This window comes from Schistocerca cancellata, chromosome 4 (assembly GCF_023864275.1).
Source record: "Schistocerca cancellata isolate TAMUIC-IGC-003103 chromosome 4, iqSchCanc2.1, whole genome shotgun sequence".
Lineage (NCBI taxonomy): Eukaryota > Metazoa > Arthropoda > Insecta > Orthoptera > Acrididae > Schistocerca > Schistocerca cancellata.
In genome coordinates, this window is record NC_064629.1 from 564,738,651 (window position 1) to 564,758,245 (window position 19,595).

The window sequence follows — 19,595 nt, forward strand, 5'->3', positions numbered from 1 at the left end:
GTTGGAGTACTGTGTGGGGCTAGACATCTTTCAAAAGACAACTGTTTGTCAGTGTGTGTAATGGGGATCCATGAGCTCATCACCAGCCTTCTCACACCTCATCACTATATAATCAATATACAGGGTAAAAAGTATTTAAACCGACAAACTTTGGGAGGTTGTAGGGGACATCAAAACAAATATTTTTCCCTAATGTCACTTTTTCCTATGAGTGTACCAATATCTGCATGAGACTGGATAATTTAGCAGATTACCTGGATAGGGACGGTGTCGCACCATAAGAATGCTGCAATTTTTGAGGAAGCTGTCTTGCAGCATGAGGAGCGGGATCCTTCAATCAGCACTCGTGCAATTGCACGTAAAATGAGGATGAATCAGACGAGTGTAAGAACAGTCCTTCAAGAGCAGTTGATATGTCCATTTCATTTACAGCGTGTCCACAACCTGTAACCAGTTGATTATCCATCCAGAGCACAGTTTTCGCAGTGGTACCTGGAACAGTGTGAAATGCATCCTACATTTCCATCCTCTGTGTTGTTTACCAATGAAGCAACAATGTTCGGGTGTGATGGAATCTTCAACATGCACAATTCGCATGTTTTGAGTGAGGATAACCTGCATGCTGCAGTTACTAGCACTCATCAAGTGCGGTTCTTCGTTAATGTGCGGGTCGGTGTTGTTGGGGACTGTTTAATTGGGCTGTATCTGCTACCTAGGTCATTAAATGGCAGGCACTATTAGAATTTTCTCGCTAGAGCATTGCCAGAATTGCTGGAAGATGCCTCGCTCCCTACAAGACAACACATGTGGTTCCAACATGACGGGGCGCTGGCACATTTCAGTCATCGTGTGTGTCGATCCCTGGACCGACGGTTCCCAGACACGTGGATTGGCAGAGGTGGTCCTGGACCATGGCCCACTCGATTCCCACTTTTTCATGTTGGGATTAATTCAGGACACTCCTGATGTTTTTGCCCATGTCAGACAGAACATAATCCAACAGTGTAACCTTTGTTTATGTGTCAGTGGAGACATTTATGTAAATCTACTGTAATTGAAATTGGGTTGTGTTAATGTGTTGTCTCTTGGTCATAAAAAATGGAAAAGTGTTTGTTGGTTTAATTAATTTGCAGCCAGAGAAATCTTCCTCTACCAGTTTAAATACTACTCATAGGAAAAAATGACATTAGGTAAAAATACTTGTTTTGATGTCCCCTACAACCTCTCAGAGTTTGTCAGTTTAAATACTTTTCACCCTGTATAAAGCTGCAGTAAAAGAAGCTACTGTAGAGATGAGCAACAGAGTGTTGTTTTTGGTGGTTATAGTATATTCTGAAATATTGTGTGAGATGGCCATTTGCAAGTGCTGTATTGACCAGGAGAGTGACAGCAACCTGTGTATATTGGACAACAAAATAGAGCACTAAATTTGGGCACCAGTGTGTGGAATGTGAAATGATATAACCTACAATGCTTATGACCTCTGGAACACTGAATGGTGCAAGATGCATACAGAACAGCATCCAACCATCTCGCAGCTGTTAGTTGGTTAGTTATATAGTTTATTCATTACACAAACACAAACTGCACATATTCTATACACTCACTTTCACCTGATATCAGTACCTTGACAATACTTTACCACCTTTGCATTATGTTGTTCATGTTTTACCATCTGTCTAAAAATTGAGTCAGCATCCCTCCACATGTGAAAAATGTTGATCTGAGGAAAACACAAATATTGCCATAAACAACGGTGCACACATTGTGGCATGCTGGTTAGCATTGGTGGTTGGCACTTTGTGGGCTGCCAGTACAAACCAAATCACCAGCAATTTATTGTTATTTAATACTTATCATTTCTGGAATGTTCCTCAAATATCTTATGTTTTTATGTTTGTATATTCAGTGTACATATAAATAGCTATCTATGTCCAGGGGTTCAGTTCAGTCATGGCTGTATGTTGGTGTCAGAAATAAATGTGCTTTCAGTTCTAAGTGTTACACATCATTCACGGCCCTGCCTTTGGATTTGATTTTGATTACAGTTACAATATGACTTTGTTTGCTGGAGATGCCGGGTACTTCAAAACACCTACTTCACCATGGCTCGAATAGGCAGTGAAAAAGCCATCACCTATATGGACAGGAACAAGAATACAAGCAGCACATTATTCTTAAGACCTGTATACTCAGGAGACAGATGGATTCCAAAACAGCAATAAGGCAGCTGCACATCAGGCTTCCATCAGTGTTTTCTGTAGATGCAGGCCAAGACCCAATGAAATGGCTGAAAGGGGTCAACCGAGTCACCAAATACAATTGGTCTGATGACATGATGTCTTTGGCAACTGTATACTTTTAGTTGGACGGCACTGCCCAGCAGTGGTTTGACAACAGTGAAGAGAAGCTCATTAGCAAGGACAAATTGTAGGTTGAACTGAAGAAATCATTTAGCGGCCATCAGCAACAGGTCTGCTTAGCAGAAATATGACTGAACAACTGGGTCCAACATCATGGGGAAATAACACAGTTGTACATACAGAATATTTTGACCTTATACCACATTGTAAATCTGAATATGACAGAAGCTGACAAAATCTTGCACTTGATGAAAGCGGTCACAAACACACGGATTCTGAATGTGTTTCAAGTAATTCTTTGGTAGAACACAACAGCATGGATGAAATCTCAGTTAATGCTTCATTAAATGACATCATCAAGGATGAAGATCTTGTCATATTACCAGCTGACAAAGGAATTGCTACCGTGGTCCTTAATACTACCGAATAATATAGTAAAATGGCATCACTGTTGGAGGACAGTACGTCTAAATGTCTTAAACGGGACCCAACTTTGAGGTACAGCAGAAAAACCGTGAAGTTACTCAAGAATTCCAGGCTGCCAGACGATGTTACAAAAAGAATCTCAGAGTCCGAGCTCCTAGACCGTCCAGGTTGTATGGACTACCAAAGATCCACAAGGGTAATGTTCCTATGAGACCTATTGTCAGTGCAATTGGTTCTCCTACTTATAAACTGGCCAAATACCTAGCAAAGTTGATGACTCCTATAGTCGGCCGGTGTGAACATCACATCAAAAACTCCCAGATGTTCATTGAGAAAATCAAACAGATTACAGTTGGTCCAAATGACATTTTAGTCAGCCTGGATGTGGTATCTTTGTTCACAAAAGTTCCTGTGGAGGACACTGAAACTGTGAAGTTGTTCCGGCACATGATGACGACCACCTCCTTCTTGTATGGTAACAAATTTTATGAAATGATGGACGGTATGGTGACGGGCTCCCTGTTGTCTCCATCAATGGATTACATTCTTATGGAGAATTTTGAAGAATGTGCATTAAATTTGGCTCCCCTCCATCCATCCTTATTTTATTGTTATGTTGACGATACATTTATGATCTGGCCACATGGCGCAGAAGCTCTTGAACAATTCATGGAACACATGAACAGCATACATTCAAACATTCAGTTCACTGTCGAGATGGAGAAGGAAGGGAGACTGCCTTTCTTAGACGTTTTAGTACAACAACAGGTGGACGGGCATCTTGGCCACTCTGTATACTGTAAGCTGAAGCATACCAATTTATACCTGAATGCACAGAGTTTCCATCATCATGCTCAGAAGAGAGCCGTTTGAACATGTTGGCATATAGAGCAAAAACTGTTTCTGACAAGGACCACTTAAGGTCCAAGATTAACCATCTGAAGTATGTGTTCCGAAAGAATGGCTATGAAGCACGTGATATAAAGGAAGGGTTCTCCAAAAAAAAGAAACGTGAAAATGCTGCACATTCACAGGATGAAACACCAATGGTGGTTCTTCCTTTTTGTGGCACGATTTCCAGCAAAATAGGAAGAGTCCTGCGTAGACGTGGTATAAGACCGATTTTTCATCCTCCTAAGAAAATTAAGGAGATGATGTGCCCTGTTAAGGACAATCTCGGCCTCAGGGTCCCTGGAGTTTATAATATATCCTGTGAGTGTGGAAGTAATTATATAGGTCAGATGATTCGTACCATTTCTGACCGCTGTGCAGAACACCAACGCCATATTAAAAATAGAGAACTGGAGAAATCGGCAATTGCGGAGCACAGCCTCATGAACAAACATAAAATTTTGTTCAATGAAACAAAAATTCTGTTGCATGCCTCCACATACTGGGATACTGTTATTAAGGAGGCTGTTTAAATAAGAATGAGCCAAAAGAACTTTAACCACGATAGCGGGTACCATCTGAGCTGTGCATGGAAACAAGCGCTTGATGCAGAGAAGCAGCAGAGACATTCCTTCTAAGATTTACTTTCCAACTGAAGCGGTGGCACCACCGGCGCAGACAGTGACATCGTCTGTGACAGCAGTACGTAATCGCCGACCAATCATAAGCCGATGAATCAGAAGCCGTCCACAGGCTATAAATAAGGCTACCACAGCAGCAGTGAAGACAGTCAGCTCCCAGACAATGATGATGGAGGTAATCATCGAAAGCTCAAGATTTTATCCAGAACTGATGCGGCAAGAATACCGAGAATGTTTTACATATAAGTGCCATCACGAAACACTTCGTTCTCATTGTGACAAATAAGCCTGAAAACTTGCAGGTAAGTGACAAACATTGGAAAAAACAGCACATTACCAGGTAATGACAAAAACAAAAAGACTTGCAAAATGCTGAGGAAATGTGTCAAAATATATGTTGCCTCATGAGCAAAGTGTTCTGTTTAAAAGTAGGTTCAATAATTTTGCTGATGTCTCATGTGTCTGTTTATCTGAACGGTAGTGCAAGGAAAATGAATCAGCAGATTTAAATTAGCATCTCATTACTGCCACAGTGTATGTAAAAATGATGGAGTATGCATTTATACAAAAACAGGATTGCAGTTTAAAGCAATAACAGAAGTGGACAATCTAAATCCTGAGAAATATTTTGAATCATGTGCCACAGAGATAAAAACTGAGGAGAAGAGCAAAAACCTAATTGTCAAATCAATGTATAGGTCACCAATGGATGATAAAAACATGTTTTTTTAAAAAGCTGGAGGCAGTTTGAAGCACTTCATATAATAATGAAGTGAAATTATTTTTATGTGGATATTTAACACTAACATGTTGAGTGAATGTGAAGAAAAGATACAGCTTAACAGCTTTTACATGAAACCACTCTTTATGAACCCCAGTAGAATAACAGAGTTTTCATCTTACAATACCTTCACAAACGTGGAAAATGGAGTCACTGAGGCACAAAATATAAACTTAGGTCTTTCAGATCGCAACACACTCATCACATATATTAATTCTTTTTTATGTAAGGCCATAAAATATAAGTGGGAATATAAAAGACACTTCTGCACAGAAAAGGTAAATACTTATAATCAGGTGTTAGGAAAGGAAACCTGGGAAAATGTATTTTCAAAAACAACAATCAGTGGCTCATACAATGCTTTTTCTAGTACTTTCATGTCCCCCTTTGAAATGTGTTTTCCAAAAAAGCTTACAAAACCATTGGAGCAACAGCCAGTGGATATCATCTGCTGTCAGGGTATCTTTTCAAATTCTAAAACATCTCAGTCAAATCAGAAAAGACACAAAGACAAACACTTCGCAGACTATGTTAAGATGTATCAGAACATTTACATGAAGGTGGTTGAAAAAGCTAAAACAATGCCAATGTCAAAGTAATTTTAGGATCAGCAGACATATCAAAAGCAACATGGAATGTTGTAAAAAAAGAAATAAACAAAAATGTTAAAAGTCATGAGGACATTGTTTTAAAAGATGGTTGAGGTGTGTTACTCAGAAATCTTACCCTTGCAAATTACATAAATGACTTCTTCATAAATACTCCAGTCAACTTGAGTAAAAATGGCCTTAAGAATAGTGGAACCTTTGTTCCATGAGAAAAAAGTGTCAATTCAATATTGCTATGCCTCACAAATCAACCAGAAGTTCTAAGAATAATAAAAACAATGAAGAATAAAAGTCTTTAGGGATTGATGAAGTACCTGCTTCAGTCAGAATAAAATGTGCTAGTGTTATATTAGAATCATTATCACACATCATAAATCTATCATTACAAGAAGGAGTGTTTCCTCCAAGATTAAAAATTTCAAAAATAAAACCACTGTATAAAAAGGGCAATATATATTAAGTGGGAAATAATGGAAAAGTAGCTTTGTTACCTGTATTTTTAAAAGTAATAGAGATAGTCATGAAACACAGAATTACAAATTTCCTTGAAAAATTCAATCTTTTTGTAAACCAGCACAATTTTTGCAAAGGATAGAGTACAGAATCAGCTATTACCCATTTGATTTAAAATATCATAATGGGACTGGACAAACACAACAGTACAATAGCAATAAATTTGGACTTATGAAAGGCTTTTGATACTTTCCAACATGATACCTTGCTACACAAGTTAGACGCTATTGTTATACGAGGAGTTGTGAAAAAATGGTTTCACACTTATCTCCGTAATAGAAGACATGTAGTAGAAATTACCTCAGCCAACATTAAAAACAAAGTATTACTTATAGATCTGATTTATGAACTGTGCCAGTTGGGGTAAGACAGGGAAGTGTTCTAGGACCTCTCTTATTTCTAATTTATTTAAGTGATATCAAAATTCCTATGAGTGGTACTCATATAATTCTATTTACTGATGATACAGATGTTGTTGTAACTGATGTAATGCTACCATCTGTAACTAGAATTTTGGAATATTTACAAAACTGGTTTGAAATGAACAATTTAACATTAAATATTTCAAAAACTAATTACATCCATTACAGGAAAATAAAGTCACAAAGACAAAAAGAAGTTGATGGAGTAGCTGTCACAAAATTTTTGGGTGTCCACATAGATGAAAATTTAGATTGAAGCCCACATCCACAAAAAAAGAGCTGTTAGAATAATTACAAACAGTTCAAAGCTAACACCCTCCACTATTTCAACAACTAAATATTCTACCTTTACCATGCCTCTACATACAAAAAAGTGTAACTAACATAAAAATGTGCACTGAAAATTTCAAAACCATCTCAGATCTGTATTCACATAGTACAAAAATGTGCAATGATATCAATGTGAAAAGAGTAAATAAGGCTATTACACAGAAACAAACTAACATTCAAGGTACAAAATTGTATAACAAAATTCCAGTGCATATAAAAGAAATGAAAAAATTGTCTTCATTGACGGAAGCAGTATTCAAGTTACACTCCCGGAAATGGAAAAAAGAACACATTGACACCGGTGTGTCAGACCCACCATACTTGCTCCAGACACTGCGAGAGGGCTGTACAAGCAATGATCACACGCACGGCACAGCGGACACACCAGGAACCGCGGTGTTGGCCGTCGAATGGCGCTAGCTGCGCAGCATTTGTGCACCGCCGCCGTCAGTGTCAGCCAGTTTGCCGTGGCATACGGAGCTCCAGCGCAGTCTTTAACACTGCACCGGACCGCAGCGACGCACGGATGCATGCCAAGACCGTAGGATCCTACGCAGTGCCGTAGGGGACCGCACCGCCACTTCCCAGCAAATTAGGGACACTGTTGCTCCTGGGGTATCGGCGAGGACCATTCGCAACCGTCTCCATGAAGCTGGGCTACGGTCCCGCACACCGTTAGGCCGTCTTCCGCTCACGCCCCAACATCGTGCAGCCCGCCTCCAGTGGTGTCGCCACAGGCGTGAATGGAAGGACGAATGGAGACGTGTCATCTTCAGCGATGAGAGTCGCTTCTGCCTTGGTGCCAATGATGGTCGTATGCGTGTTTGGCGCCGTGCAGGTGAGCGTCACAATCAGGACTGCATACGACCGAGGCACACAGGGCCAACACCCGGCATCATGGTGTGGGGAGCGATCTCCTACACTGGCCGTACACCACTGGTGATCATCAAGGGGACACTGAATAGTGCACGGTACATCCAAACCGTCATCGAACCCATCGTTCTACCATTCCTAGACCGGCAAGGGAACTTGCTGTTCCAACAGGACAATGCACGTCCGCATGTATCCCGTGCCACCCAACGTGCTCTAGAAGGTGTAAGTCAACTACCCTGGCCAGCAAGATCTCCGGATCTGTCCCCCATTGAGCATGTTTGGGACTGGATCAAGCGTCGTCTCACGCGGTCTGCACATCCAGCACGAACGCTGGTCCAACTGAGGTGCCAGGTGGAAATGGCATGGCAAGCCGTTCCACAGGACTACATCCAGCATCTCTACGATCGTCTCCATGGGAGAATAGCAGCCTGCATTGCTGTGAAAGGTGGATATACACTGTACTAGTGCCGACATTGTGCATGCTCTGTTGCCTGTGTCTATGTGCCTGTGGTTCTGTCAGTGTGATCATGTGATGTATCTGACCCTAGGAATGTGTCAATAAAGTTTCCCCTTCCTGGGACAATGAATTCATGGTGTTCTTATTTCAATTTCCAGGAGTGTATTAATGACCAACTGCTGTTACAGTGTAAATAAGTACCTTCAGCAACCCAATGGCATGTAATTATATTCATCTACTATGTTGATACTATATACCTTAGTCAATGCAAAAATACTTTCAGTCAAATGTTTGCTATGATCTGAATTAGTATTTTGAATGGGAGTGTTATAACTATTATGTGTTTTTATTTAAATCTTAACAATAATCCATGAAAAATACCTTTTATGCTATTACTCAAAGTTGTTTACACTGTTTTAATGTAAGTTGGTGTAGGGTACTGTGTACTCATGTGTTTGCAGCATACTTTACATCCTTGTGTGTGTTTGTGTGTGTGTGTGTGTGTGTGTGTGTGTGTGTGTGTGCATGTGTGTGTTGTGTATATGTGAAGTTTTTGGTGAAAGACAGTTTTAGTGGAGTTGCATTCAGCAAGCTGTTGTTGTAGGATGTAGTAACGAGTTGGAAGGACTGTGTTATACTGAAAGTGCATTATGGAATTTACCGGATATGGGATAAACATATTTTGAAACGAGTATAGAATCCTGCTAAGACTTGACTTTTGCAATGTATGGAATTAGAAAATTTGGAGACCTTTATTGCAGCCACTGTAGAAAGGAAACAGCCACTATGTCTACTGTGCCATAAACAAGAATGAGAAAAATCCACAGTTATCAATGAAAAACAAGCTAAGCTGACCAACTTTGTACTAAAATTACTGTCCTCCTCATTTTCTGGTTCAAGATTATCACAGCTGAACATTTTATGATTCCAGCAAATGTGCAGTTAATGAGTAGTTTTTAACAATTGTCATCAATAATAATTTTTGAACATTATTTTTAATAGTTTAATGAGGGTGAGGGGTCATACACGAAATTGGAATCAACCTCTTGGGGAGATTCCCAAAGTCAACAAATGGGAATTGATGGATAATAGTCTGCACTGACAACCTCACTGCTATTCTGTCACTAAAGCTGTGCCACTTGCTGAAGCTCTGTAAGTTTCTTGTAGAAGACATCATTTAGAAGCAATGAGCAGAGGTATTTTCACATTGTGACAACGTCCACACAATGATAACTGCCTGCCACCTGCAGATGAATGGCCTTACAGAATACTTTAATAAGACACTTGCAGATATGTTCTCAATGTAAACTGATGTTGAACAGATACAATACTGTGACAGTCACATACCACACGGTGAAGCAAGACACTGCACACTTCACACTGTTCTTTCTGTTCCACACTTGGCAGACTGAAACAACAATAGACACACTTTTCCAGAGTCAACAAGATGATATTGAGGATGGCTATGTGAAACATCTTATCACCAGGACCAAAGAAGGAAACACAGCTGGCTCGTATAGGGACCCTGGATGTCCAACATAAAGACTGAGAGTGCTACAATGTCACGCAAAGACGTGTGAGGTGCAGCCCAAAAGATCTTTTTTGGATTTTTATGTCTATTCTGGAAGGAGGGTTATTGGAAATTATGACTAAAGTGCTATTTTGTGCTTTATCATATCCTTCATCGCTTCTCATCACTGGTTGGCATGCTTTGGGTTGCCTTTTCAGACCTGACCACCAGAAATTATTCATTACATGAAATGATTGTATGGCTTTTATTGGCCGTATCGTAAGTCTCTTTAGTTGATGCCACTTCAGTGACTTGCATGTCAATGATGATGAAAATTATGATGGACACACAACACCCAGTCCCCTGCTGGGAATTGAACCCGGGCCCCCTTGTGTGGTAGGGGGTAACACTAACACTGTGCTATGGAGGCGGACATTTATTGTTTCCAGAATGTTTTTGCTATATTTTATGTTTATAATATCTGTATATTCAGGAATATTCAGTGATTGTATAAATAGCTTTACTCTTCATCCAGTAGTTGAGTTAAGTGTTGCACTTCACTGATGGCCCTGCCTTTGGATTTGGACTTTATTGCAGTTATGTGACACTTCTTCACCATTGCATTACCACAATGCCCTGTGTGGTTGGAAGTCATGAGTTTCACACCCAACCTTTCTCTTTGCTTCCCCATCTTCCATTTCATATGAAAAAGTATTTTATCTATCACAAATCTTGGGTCTAAGATCTTACACTAAGATACGCTTGACTGTATATTGGAGAATGAAAGCGATGTTTATTATTAATGTATGTATCTCTTGCCAGTGCCTACTTTGAGTTCTCTGAATAACCATTGACTGTGAAGCACATATTATAGAACATTACCTTAATGGGCTTTTTCAATATTTAAATTCTAGTTGTCTCTTTAATCTCCTTGGGCAGTTTATTGTACAATTTTATTCACAGGTACAAAGTGTTGTTTTGTATTTGTGTTAATCTTGCTTGGTAAGTGTAAGTTAATCCATAATTATGATTGCTAATAGGAGTGTGATAATTACTGATGTTTTTCTTCATGTGCATAACAGACTTATAGATGTACTCACATGGGGCAGTTTAAAACTGTTAAACCAGATCTTTTCACTGAGCTTTATTGCTATTTTTGGTTATTATTCTTACAGTTCTTCTGTGAAGTTTAGAAATTGCATCAATTTTTTCTGTATTGAATCCCCAGAAACTGAGTCCATACTTAGTAACTGAGTGCACATTGACATAGTGTGTAGATACTAGTTACTGTAGATACTGTTACAGACTGATGAGAAGACTCCAGGGGCACAACATGCTGTTGGTTTTCCCTGTACTACTTTATCTAATGTCAGGGAGACATACACTTCTTACATAAATTAATGCACTCTTCCACAGTGTTTCTGAAATTTCTTGGCTAGTTAAATCATTAGAGCTATACCTCACTGAACATGTTTGGGACATTATGTGATGACATCCCATACAGTCTGCATTCCTGGCAAAACCCCTTTATCAATTTCGGCAATCTGAGAAAGTAGTGTAGAACAATATCTCCCAAGTTGAAATCCAGCACCTCTCTGATCATGTCAGTGCACTATTTCAGTCATAAATTTGTAGCGAAAAGAAGTAGTACAAGCTACTGATGCTGTGTCCAAGTCAACTTACACCCAAGTTAATAATACTGTGATTATTATCATAATAAGTGTGTATTCTAAAATAATCAATGTTTGAAAATATACACTATGTGATCAAAAGTATCCGGACACCTGGCTGAAAATGACTTAAAAGTTCGTGGTGCCCTCCATCAGTAATGCTGGAATTCAATGTTGTGTTGGTCCACCCTTAGCCTTGATGACAGCTTCCACTCTCTCAGGCATACATTCAATCAGGTGCTGGAAGGTTTCTTGGGGAATGGCAGCCCATTCTTCACAGAATGCTGCATTGAGGAGAGGTATCAATGTCAGTCAGTGGAGCCTGACACAAAGTCGGCATTCTAAAAAATCCCAAAGGTGTTCTATATGATTCAGTGGAGGCCAGTCCATTACAGCGATGTTATTGTCTTGTAACCACTCTGCCACAGGCCAAGCATTATGAGCTGGTGCTCTATCATGTTGAAAGATGCAGTTGCCATCCCTGACTCTCTCTTCAACAGTGTGAAGCAAGAAGGTGCTTAAAACATCAATGTAGCCCTGTGTTGTGATAGTGCCATGCAAAACAACAAGGGGTGCAAGCCCCCTCCATGAAAAACATGTCCACACCATAACACCACCACCTCCAAATTTTACTATGACGTTCACCCAGCATTCGCCATACCCACACCCTCCCATTGGATTGCCACATTGTGTACCATGATTCGTCGCTCCACACAACATTTTTCCACTGTTCAGTCATCGAATGTTTATGTCTTTACACCAAGTGGGGCATCCTTTGGCATTTACCGGAGTTATGTGTGGCTTATGAGCAGCCTCTCAACCATGAAATCCAAGTTTTTTCACCTCCCGCCTAACTGTCATAGTATTAGCAGTGGATCCTGATGCAGTTTGGCATTCCTGTGTTATTCTGGATAGATGTCTGCCTATTACACATTACGACTCTCTTCAACTGTCGGCAGTCTCTGCCAGTCAACAGACAAGGTTGGCCTGTACACTTTTGTGCTGAACATGTCGCTTCACATTTCCAGTTCACTATCACATTGGAAATAGTGGACCTAGGGATGTTTAGGAATGTGGAAATCTCACGTACAGATGTGTGACACAAGTGACACCCAATCACCTGACCATGTTCGAAGTCTGTGAATTCCACAGAGTGTCCCACTCTGCTCTCTCACGGTGTCTAATGACTACTGAGGTCGCTGATATGGAGTACATGGTGGTAGGTGGCAGCACAATGCACCTAATATGAAAAACATATGGTTTTGTGGGTGTCTGGATACTTTTGATCACATAGTGTAATATAATTTGTGTAAATAACAAGTCCACTCATCAAACAGAAGCAGGAGCAAACATATATACAAGATATGGAAATGTGCTAGCATTTTGAGCCATGGGCTTCTTCTTCTGGCAGATTGGTTGAAAAGGAAGGATGAGGGAAGAAGGAAAAGGAATGGTGAGGTTTAGGAAATGGGGAAAGTTATGGAAAAAATCACCCAGAATTCCAGGTTAGGGGAGACTTACAGACTTCCTTCTGAAACCTGTCTAGTAAGTTTCCCCTGACCCAGCATTCTGGTTGACTTATCCATAACTCTCCCAATTTTCCTAAATCTTGCTTCATCCTTCTTCCTTTCCCTTCAACCCTTCTGGCAGCAGAAAGAGCCATTGGCTCTGAAAGCTTGTGCATTTTCATATCTTTTATATGTTTTTTCTTCTGCTGTCATTTGGGGAGTAGACTTTTTATCTGTTCAGTTATAACTGATGTTCTGTACAATTTTGCGATAAACCTTCATTTTTCACTAGTGTATAAACGCAGATGCTAGAAAAGTAACTTAAAGATCATTGTAGAGATACAGTGGCATCTGACAGAATCTATTCAGAATCCCTGTAAAATGATCACCAATGTGAAATGGGTTTTTAATCTTATATAATCATGAGTAAGAGCTAAATATAAATTAAAGTAAATGAATGATATGCAACCCATTGGAACAAAATGGTGATATGCAAAATCCACAGAAGTGAATAATGTATTGTAGTGTTTATTATGTTGTGAAATGTACAAGGTTTTGCAACATAAGATGCCACATAGTGATACAGCATGAATTAGGGGATATAACCTATGAAGTTAATGGTGACATTTGATGATTAGGTAAGAGTGACTGAAGTATACAAGGATGAGTGTGCTTCTCTACACTTGAACATTTTTGGATTGTCTTTAATCAGTTGGTTCTGTGGAGAAAGTTAAGGATTACAGATGATGAAGGTTTACACTATTTAATATGTCACTCAGTGTTTCATTATCCACTACACAGGTTGCATTGTTGTGTGTGTATATGAACATGTGAGTGGGATAGATAGTAAAATTCTTTCGTAAATTATGTAAGGAATGTTTTGCAAGGAGAGACTGGCAGCTGTATGTATGTCTTCTGATGATGATACAATTATGTCAGTGTCAGAGATAGTGGGTGAGAGATATGGGTACTTGCCCAGGGAAAAAGTTAGCAGGAAGAAGTGTATCATTTTAAGAGAGGAAAATACAACTGCTTAGCTAGTATGTAATGAAGGTAGACCATTTTTTAATGTATGATATCAGATTACAGTTATTGACCAAGTAGGCCAAACAAAATGTATGCCTGAAGATTGAGGATTAATTCTCCGAAATGTCACTAGTGAAGGAATTGTGGCAGTGGTAGAATTTTGTTTAATTTAACTAATAACCACCACAAACAAATCACAGTGTGAATAAGCAGGAGGGTTAGTGCTATATAGACTGTCACAGAATGACAGAAGCTGCTGAAAGCTAAACTGGATTGTACACATAAAAAGATAGTATATAACGTGCTTGTTGAATGAAATTTTCACTCTACAGCAAAGTGGGTGCTGGAAAGTAGGGGACGAGATATTGGCAGAATTAAAGCTGTGAGGACGGGGCGTGAGTCGTGCTTGGGTAGCTCAGTTGGTAGAGCACTTACCTGCGAAAGGCAAAGGTCCCGAGTTCGAGTCTCGGTCCGCCACACAGTTTTAATCTGCCAGGAAGTTACATGCTTGTTGTTTGTTGGAACTGTAAAGTACTTACTGTGGAAATGGAACACACTGTATGGAAAATATATTGATAATTGAATTTTTTGAAGTGCTTTAGCACATCTGCAAAGTTAACACACAAGTGAATGATGTGGGAAAGATTAATAAGGTCCATGTCATACCAAAAGATATAAGTTTTCCATTTGACAATCAAACATGTCAGAATATGCTATTTTAAATTCAATAAAAGTTTATTTTTGGAGTGTATTTCTACCATGTGGTACATGTTAATAATTAAGTCTTACCTCTTTGCCTTCTTTTACTCTGTAGAGTCTGTGCATGTGTCAAATTAAATGGAAGAGGAATATGGGGTTTCTTCCTGTGAAAAAGGAAGGATATTTTCACTTAGCAAGCTCCAGCAGAGTTTACAGTATCTGCATGTTTGACACTGTTCAGTTTTCTACTGCTGTCAGTATCACAGTTGTTCCTCTGATCTAAAAATAGAACTACAGCATAAGACTTTAATACAATAAGAATTAGTTTTTTAATCTTATACAGTTTTGTCCTAAAATTATATTGGCAGTAATTATATTTTTAATTAATATGTATTTTTTCTAGAAAGAATGCAGCGTGAAACACAGACAGTATATTATTGTGATAAAAACACTGGTATGACAATAGCAGAAAAATATACACAGATTAGACAACAGGATTACTTCATTCCCTGTATCCATGACAGAATCATTGTACCCCGAAAGTACATATCAGCACAAGACAGGATGCAGATGGAAGCATTTGAAGATAAGGTAAATGAAACAACAATTATTTAGACAGCAAACAACAATCAATACCACAACTCCAAAAAATGTATCTCCAAAAATTATGAAGCAGTAAAATATTTACACTGCTCTATTCTTATCGGTTACCAATAAGGATATACAGCTATGTAGTATAAATCATTCAAAATTTGTAATGGAATTAAGCTGTGGATTGCTAATTAGGAGATAAAACTGTGTAATGTAAGCCTTTCAAAAATTCCATATAAAATGTGTGGCAACCATCGACAGTGAACCAAATAGCTTCGATGAAGGATGTAAAGATCTTTGACTTAAGTTTTTGCTTTGATGATTTCAATATGCTTGCACGTTTGCCTGTAGTGTGTTTGAGATACAAATAAACAATTGACTTGCATTGGCTACTTGGGTTTCTGTGTCTATGTTTGCCACGTTTAGTAGCTGTAACCCACATTGGTGACCCCAAATCTTTTTTATTCTTTGATTACCCATTTTATGTGTTAATTAGTGTTTGTTAGCAGAACACACACACACACACACACACACACACACACACACACACACACACACACACACACACACACACACACAAGGGCACATTGGCCTCCAAGTTTCACCAGCTGCACCAGACTGTGGTTTTCTCCTTCAGAAGCCAGATATCACATCACAATGCCTCACTGCTATGCTCCCTCTGTCTCTGCCAGCTATTCACCCTCAACAAACAGCAGACAGTTATTCTCTGATTGTGTTGCAGTGCTCTGATAGGCCACCTGATTCATTTTTTTGCTCACCTATCACTTCGCTATTCAATGACCACAGTCATCTCTACCATGCTGGCTGACTTTATGCCCATACCTACTGCATTGTACATCACTTTCGGTCATTGCTTCACCATTCCCCTCTCCACAGTGACTTTGGGCAACACAGTACACCAGCCTCCTGCTCGAAATGGTGCTCTCAATCCAGGCCACACTCCTGCTGTCATGGATACAACATTGCATCCTGCATCACTGCCCACGTCTCACCATATGTTGGCTCAACCTACACCTATGCAGCACATTCCAGTGGACAGGTTCCCAAAGCTACCTCAGTTACAGAAGGAAAGCCTCAAAACATGGTTCATGCTGGTGGACAATCTACTTGACAAACACAGCATTTCGATGATGATGCCAATTCATTTGCCTTGTCAGCCATCTCCACAATTCCACAGACCCCATCAGTGATTACTTCTGTGCCGTCCGTCACATCATAAATACCCCTTGATGAAGTCTTTCATCATCAATTACCTGTCACATCCATCAACTGAAGCAATCCATCATATTATTCATGAACAACATCTTGGTTCAAGATTTCCCTCACAACTTTGGCACCATCTACGTGCACAAGTGAGTCCAGTGGTTTTGCCTGACATTGCGTTATGAACTCTGTGGTTAGTGAAACTTGCACATGAATTAAAACTGCAGCTTCTCTTGCCTTCTTCAGATCCACTGGAACCTAGACTTTGGCTTGCAGATCAGCCCCACAGAATTATTTGCCACAGACAGTTACTCTCAACTGCAAGTACACAGACAGACAAAAAGGTTGGCAACAGTGTGCATCCCCTACCCCACCTCTTCTGAAAAACTTGGGTGTAGGGGCCATGTGTGAGCAGGCATGACACATCAGAGCAACCTACAGCCATGTGGTGGTCAATACTGGGCACCTGTGATAGATACCCAACCACTGACAACTTCTGTCAATGCTCCACTCTAACGTACAACTGACCACCAGCAGAGTGCAACAGATGATGCGAGTGACACCTGCTTCACTCATCACCCTGCCTAACCACTCTGCCGGTTTCAGAATATATTTGGTGATGCAATAATAAACTGCTGGCTGCCCTGCACCTACCCAAATTCTGCACCACAGCTCACGAAATTCTGCATGGTGCCATCACAAGCAGCAATCAACAGAAACCAACACCATATCTAGTGGAAGATACTATGTCTTGGATCTCATCACTAATCTTCACTTTCTCATCAAACAGGGGTGGATGCGCATCATCCCCACCGCTCACATGTCCCCACACACTCTTCTGACAAAACTCTCTTTATGTGCCAACAACAGATCCCATATCAATGTGCAGCCAAACTTCAGGTCCAACTTACACAGGGATGGAGTTTACTTGGACATTCCACATAGGTGACATTGTGGAGTCAATACTTCAGATGATTTCCTCGAGTATTTTGGCCTAACCTCAGATCTGTAGATGACATCCTTACTGCACCATGCTACTGGCTATCGCATCCCATTCACGAAATAGTGACCCACTACTGCCCACCTTCTCTGAGTACTCTGCACTGTCTGCTCACCTCTCTTTCTCATGGTCAAGTTTGCAATTGGGCACTCCAAGATCAACACTCTATATGCTCGCAATGTCAGATTGCAAAAGCTTATTCACACCATGTCAAAGAAACTGTCCCGCACTCACCATACACTTTGTTGCCTCACCAGCTCTCTGCCAACTTACATTACCCACATGCCTCTGCTGTGGTCTCAACATCCACAGGCCAATGTTAGTGACATTCCATTTTCCAGTGTATCATCCATGTCTCCATTCCACACAATGAAAATTGTGTTCCTCCTTTGCCATGTGCAAGATGTATGATTAGGCATGTCCACTAACAGCACCAGCTACCAGATAACAATGACAGGAGGCCCTCCTGGGTGCCACGAAGCTTGCTGCCTCCCACCATAACTATGGCACACGAAAGTGGCTATTAATGACCTTTTAACTGCAGGTATCATACACCCCTCAGACAGTAACTGGTTGTCAACCACACACCTTGTGCCTGAGAAAGATGGTTCATTCTGGTTGTGTGGGGACTATTGGAAACTAAACACTCCTAAACACTCGCACCATTATCTATATCTGTCCTGTCCCCCACATCCAGGACTTGGCCCAACTGCTTAATGTGGCATGATTGTTTAATGTTCTGGATTGCCAGAAAGCGTACCTTCTGATACCTAAGTTCAAAGATAACATTGCACCATTTGGCCTCTTTTAATTCTGTTTTATCCCTTACAGCCTAAAAAATGTGACCCAGACATGACAAAGGTTCATTGACTCTATGTTGTTCAGTCTACCATATTGCTACACCTAACTCAATGATATCTTGATTTTCTCCCCTCCCCCATCTTCCCCCCCCCCCCCCCCTGCCTGTTCACCAAGGAACACAGGCATCACCTGGCCCAGATTTGGGCTGCCCTGATGATGTCACAGAAATTAACCATGACAAATTGCAGTTGTGCTACCTTTCTTGGACACACTGGCGGCATCTGTCCGATGTCTGATCACATCAATTTAATCTGTGATCTACCCATACATGTGACTTACCATGATTTTTGGCATTTTTGTGGTATGGTAAATTTCTACTGCAGACATTTGCCCCATACTGCTTCCATTCAGGCCCCACTCACAGTTGCTTTGGATTGAAAAAACACCTTTGTGAAACAAAAAGTACAGTGGTTGGACAAAATGCTTCAAGCATTCTACGCACTCAAGATTGCACTTTCAAACACTTTCACACTTGTGCACTTGGTCCAAGATGCATGCATCACAACTGTCACGATTGACACTTTGATCAGCTCTGTTCTTCAGCAACACACCAGTGATACAGCCAAACCACTCTAGTTCTTGCAAGGAAATTCACAGCTTCCCAATGCAAGTGATCAGTATCCAACCACAAGTTACTCATGGTTTATGTAGCCATGAGATACTTCTATGATGACAATGAAGGGTGCATGATTATGATTTATACAGAACATGAGCCACTTACCAATGCTATTCGCAACCCATCATAGGACTTTCCTCTGAGGAGATTTCACCACATGAAGCCGATTAGCCAATATACCACTAACTTCCAGTACATCTGGCAGGCAGACAACGTAGTTGAGTATTGCCTTTCCACAGTGAACTCTATCACTTCTTCTTTGGACTTGGATAAACAGGCACGGCAGGCAGGCAGATGATGTTAAGTTTGAAATCTGTGATAGGACCCTGTCTCAGCACTGACCATGATGTTTTTCCACCTTCCAAGCTCTTCACTCACTATATTATGTGATTCGTTTGCAGGGAACCCCCACCACCTCATCCCAGTGTCTCTCCAATGGACATTTTTCTTGACTATACACAATCTAGCACAGCCAGGCATCAAGGCTACAACATGCCTCATCACGGGGTGTTTTGTTTGGCCTAGCAAGTATCAATAGTGAACTGAACATATTCAATGAAGAAGTGAAGAGCTTTGACTTTAGTT

General features: G+C 40.4%; 1 protein-coding gene across 1 annotated transcript in view; it reads left to right on the forward strand.

Annotated features, from left to right (window-relative positions):
* LOC126184329 (IQ and ubiquitin-like domain-containing protein) overlaps nucleotides 1-19,595 on the forward strand; it is a 201,682-nt gene that overhangs the window by 37,096 nt on the left and 144,991 nt on the right. Inside the window, exon 3 of the mRNA XM_049926704.1 lies at nucleotides 15,122-15,309. Coding sequence (XP_049782661.1) covers nucleotides 15,122-15,309 — 188 coding nt within the window. The remainder of the gene's footprint in view (nucleotides 1-15,121; nucleotides 15,310-19,595) is intronic.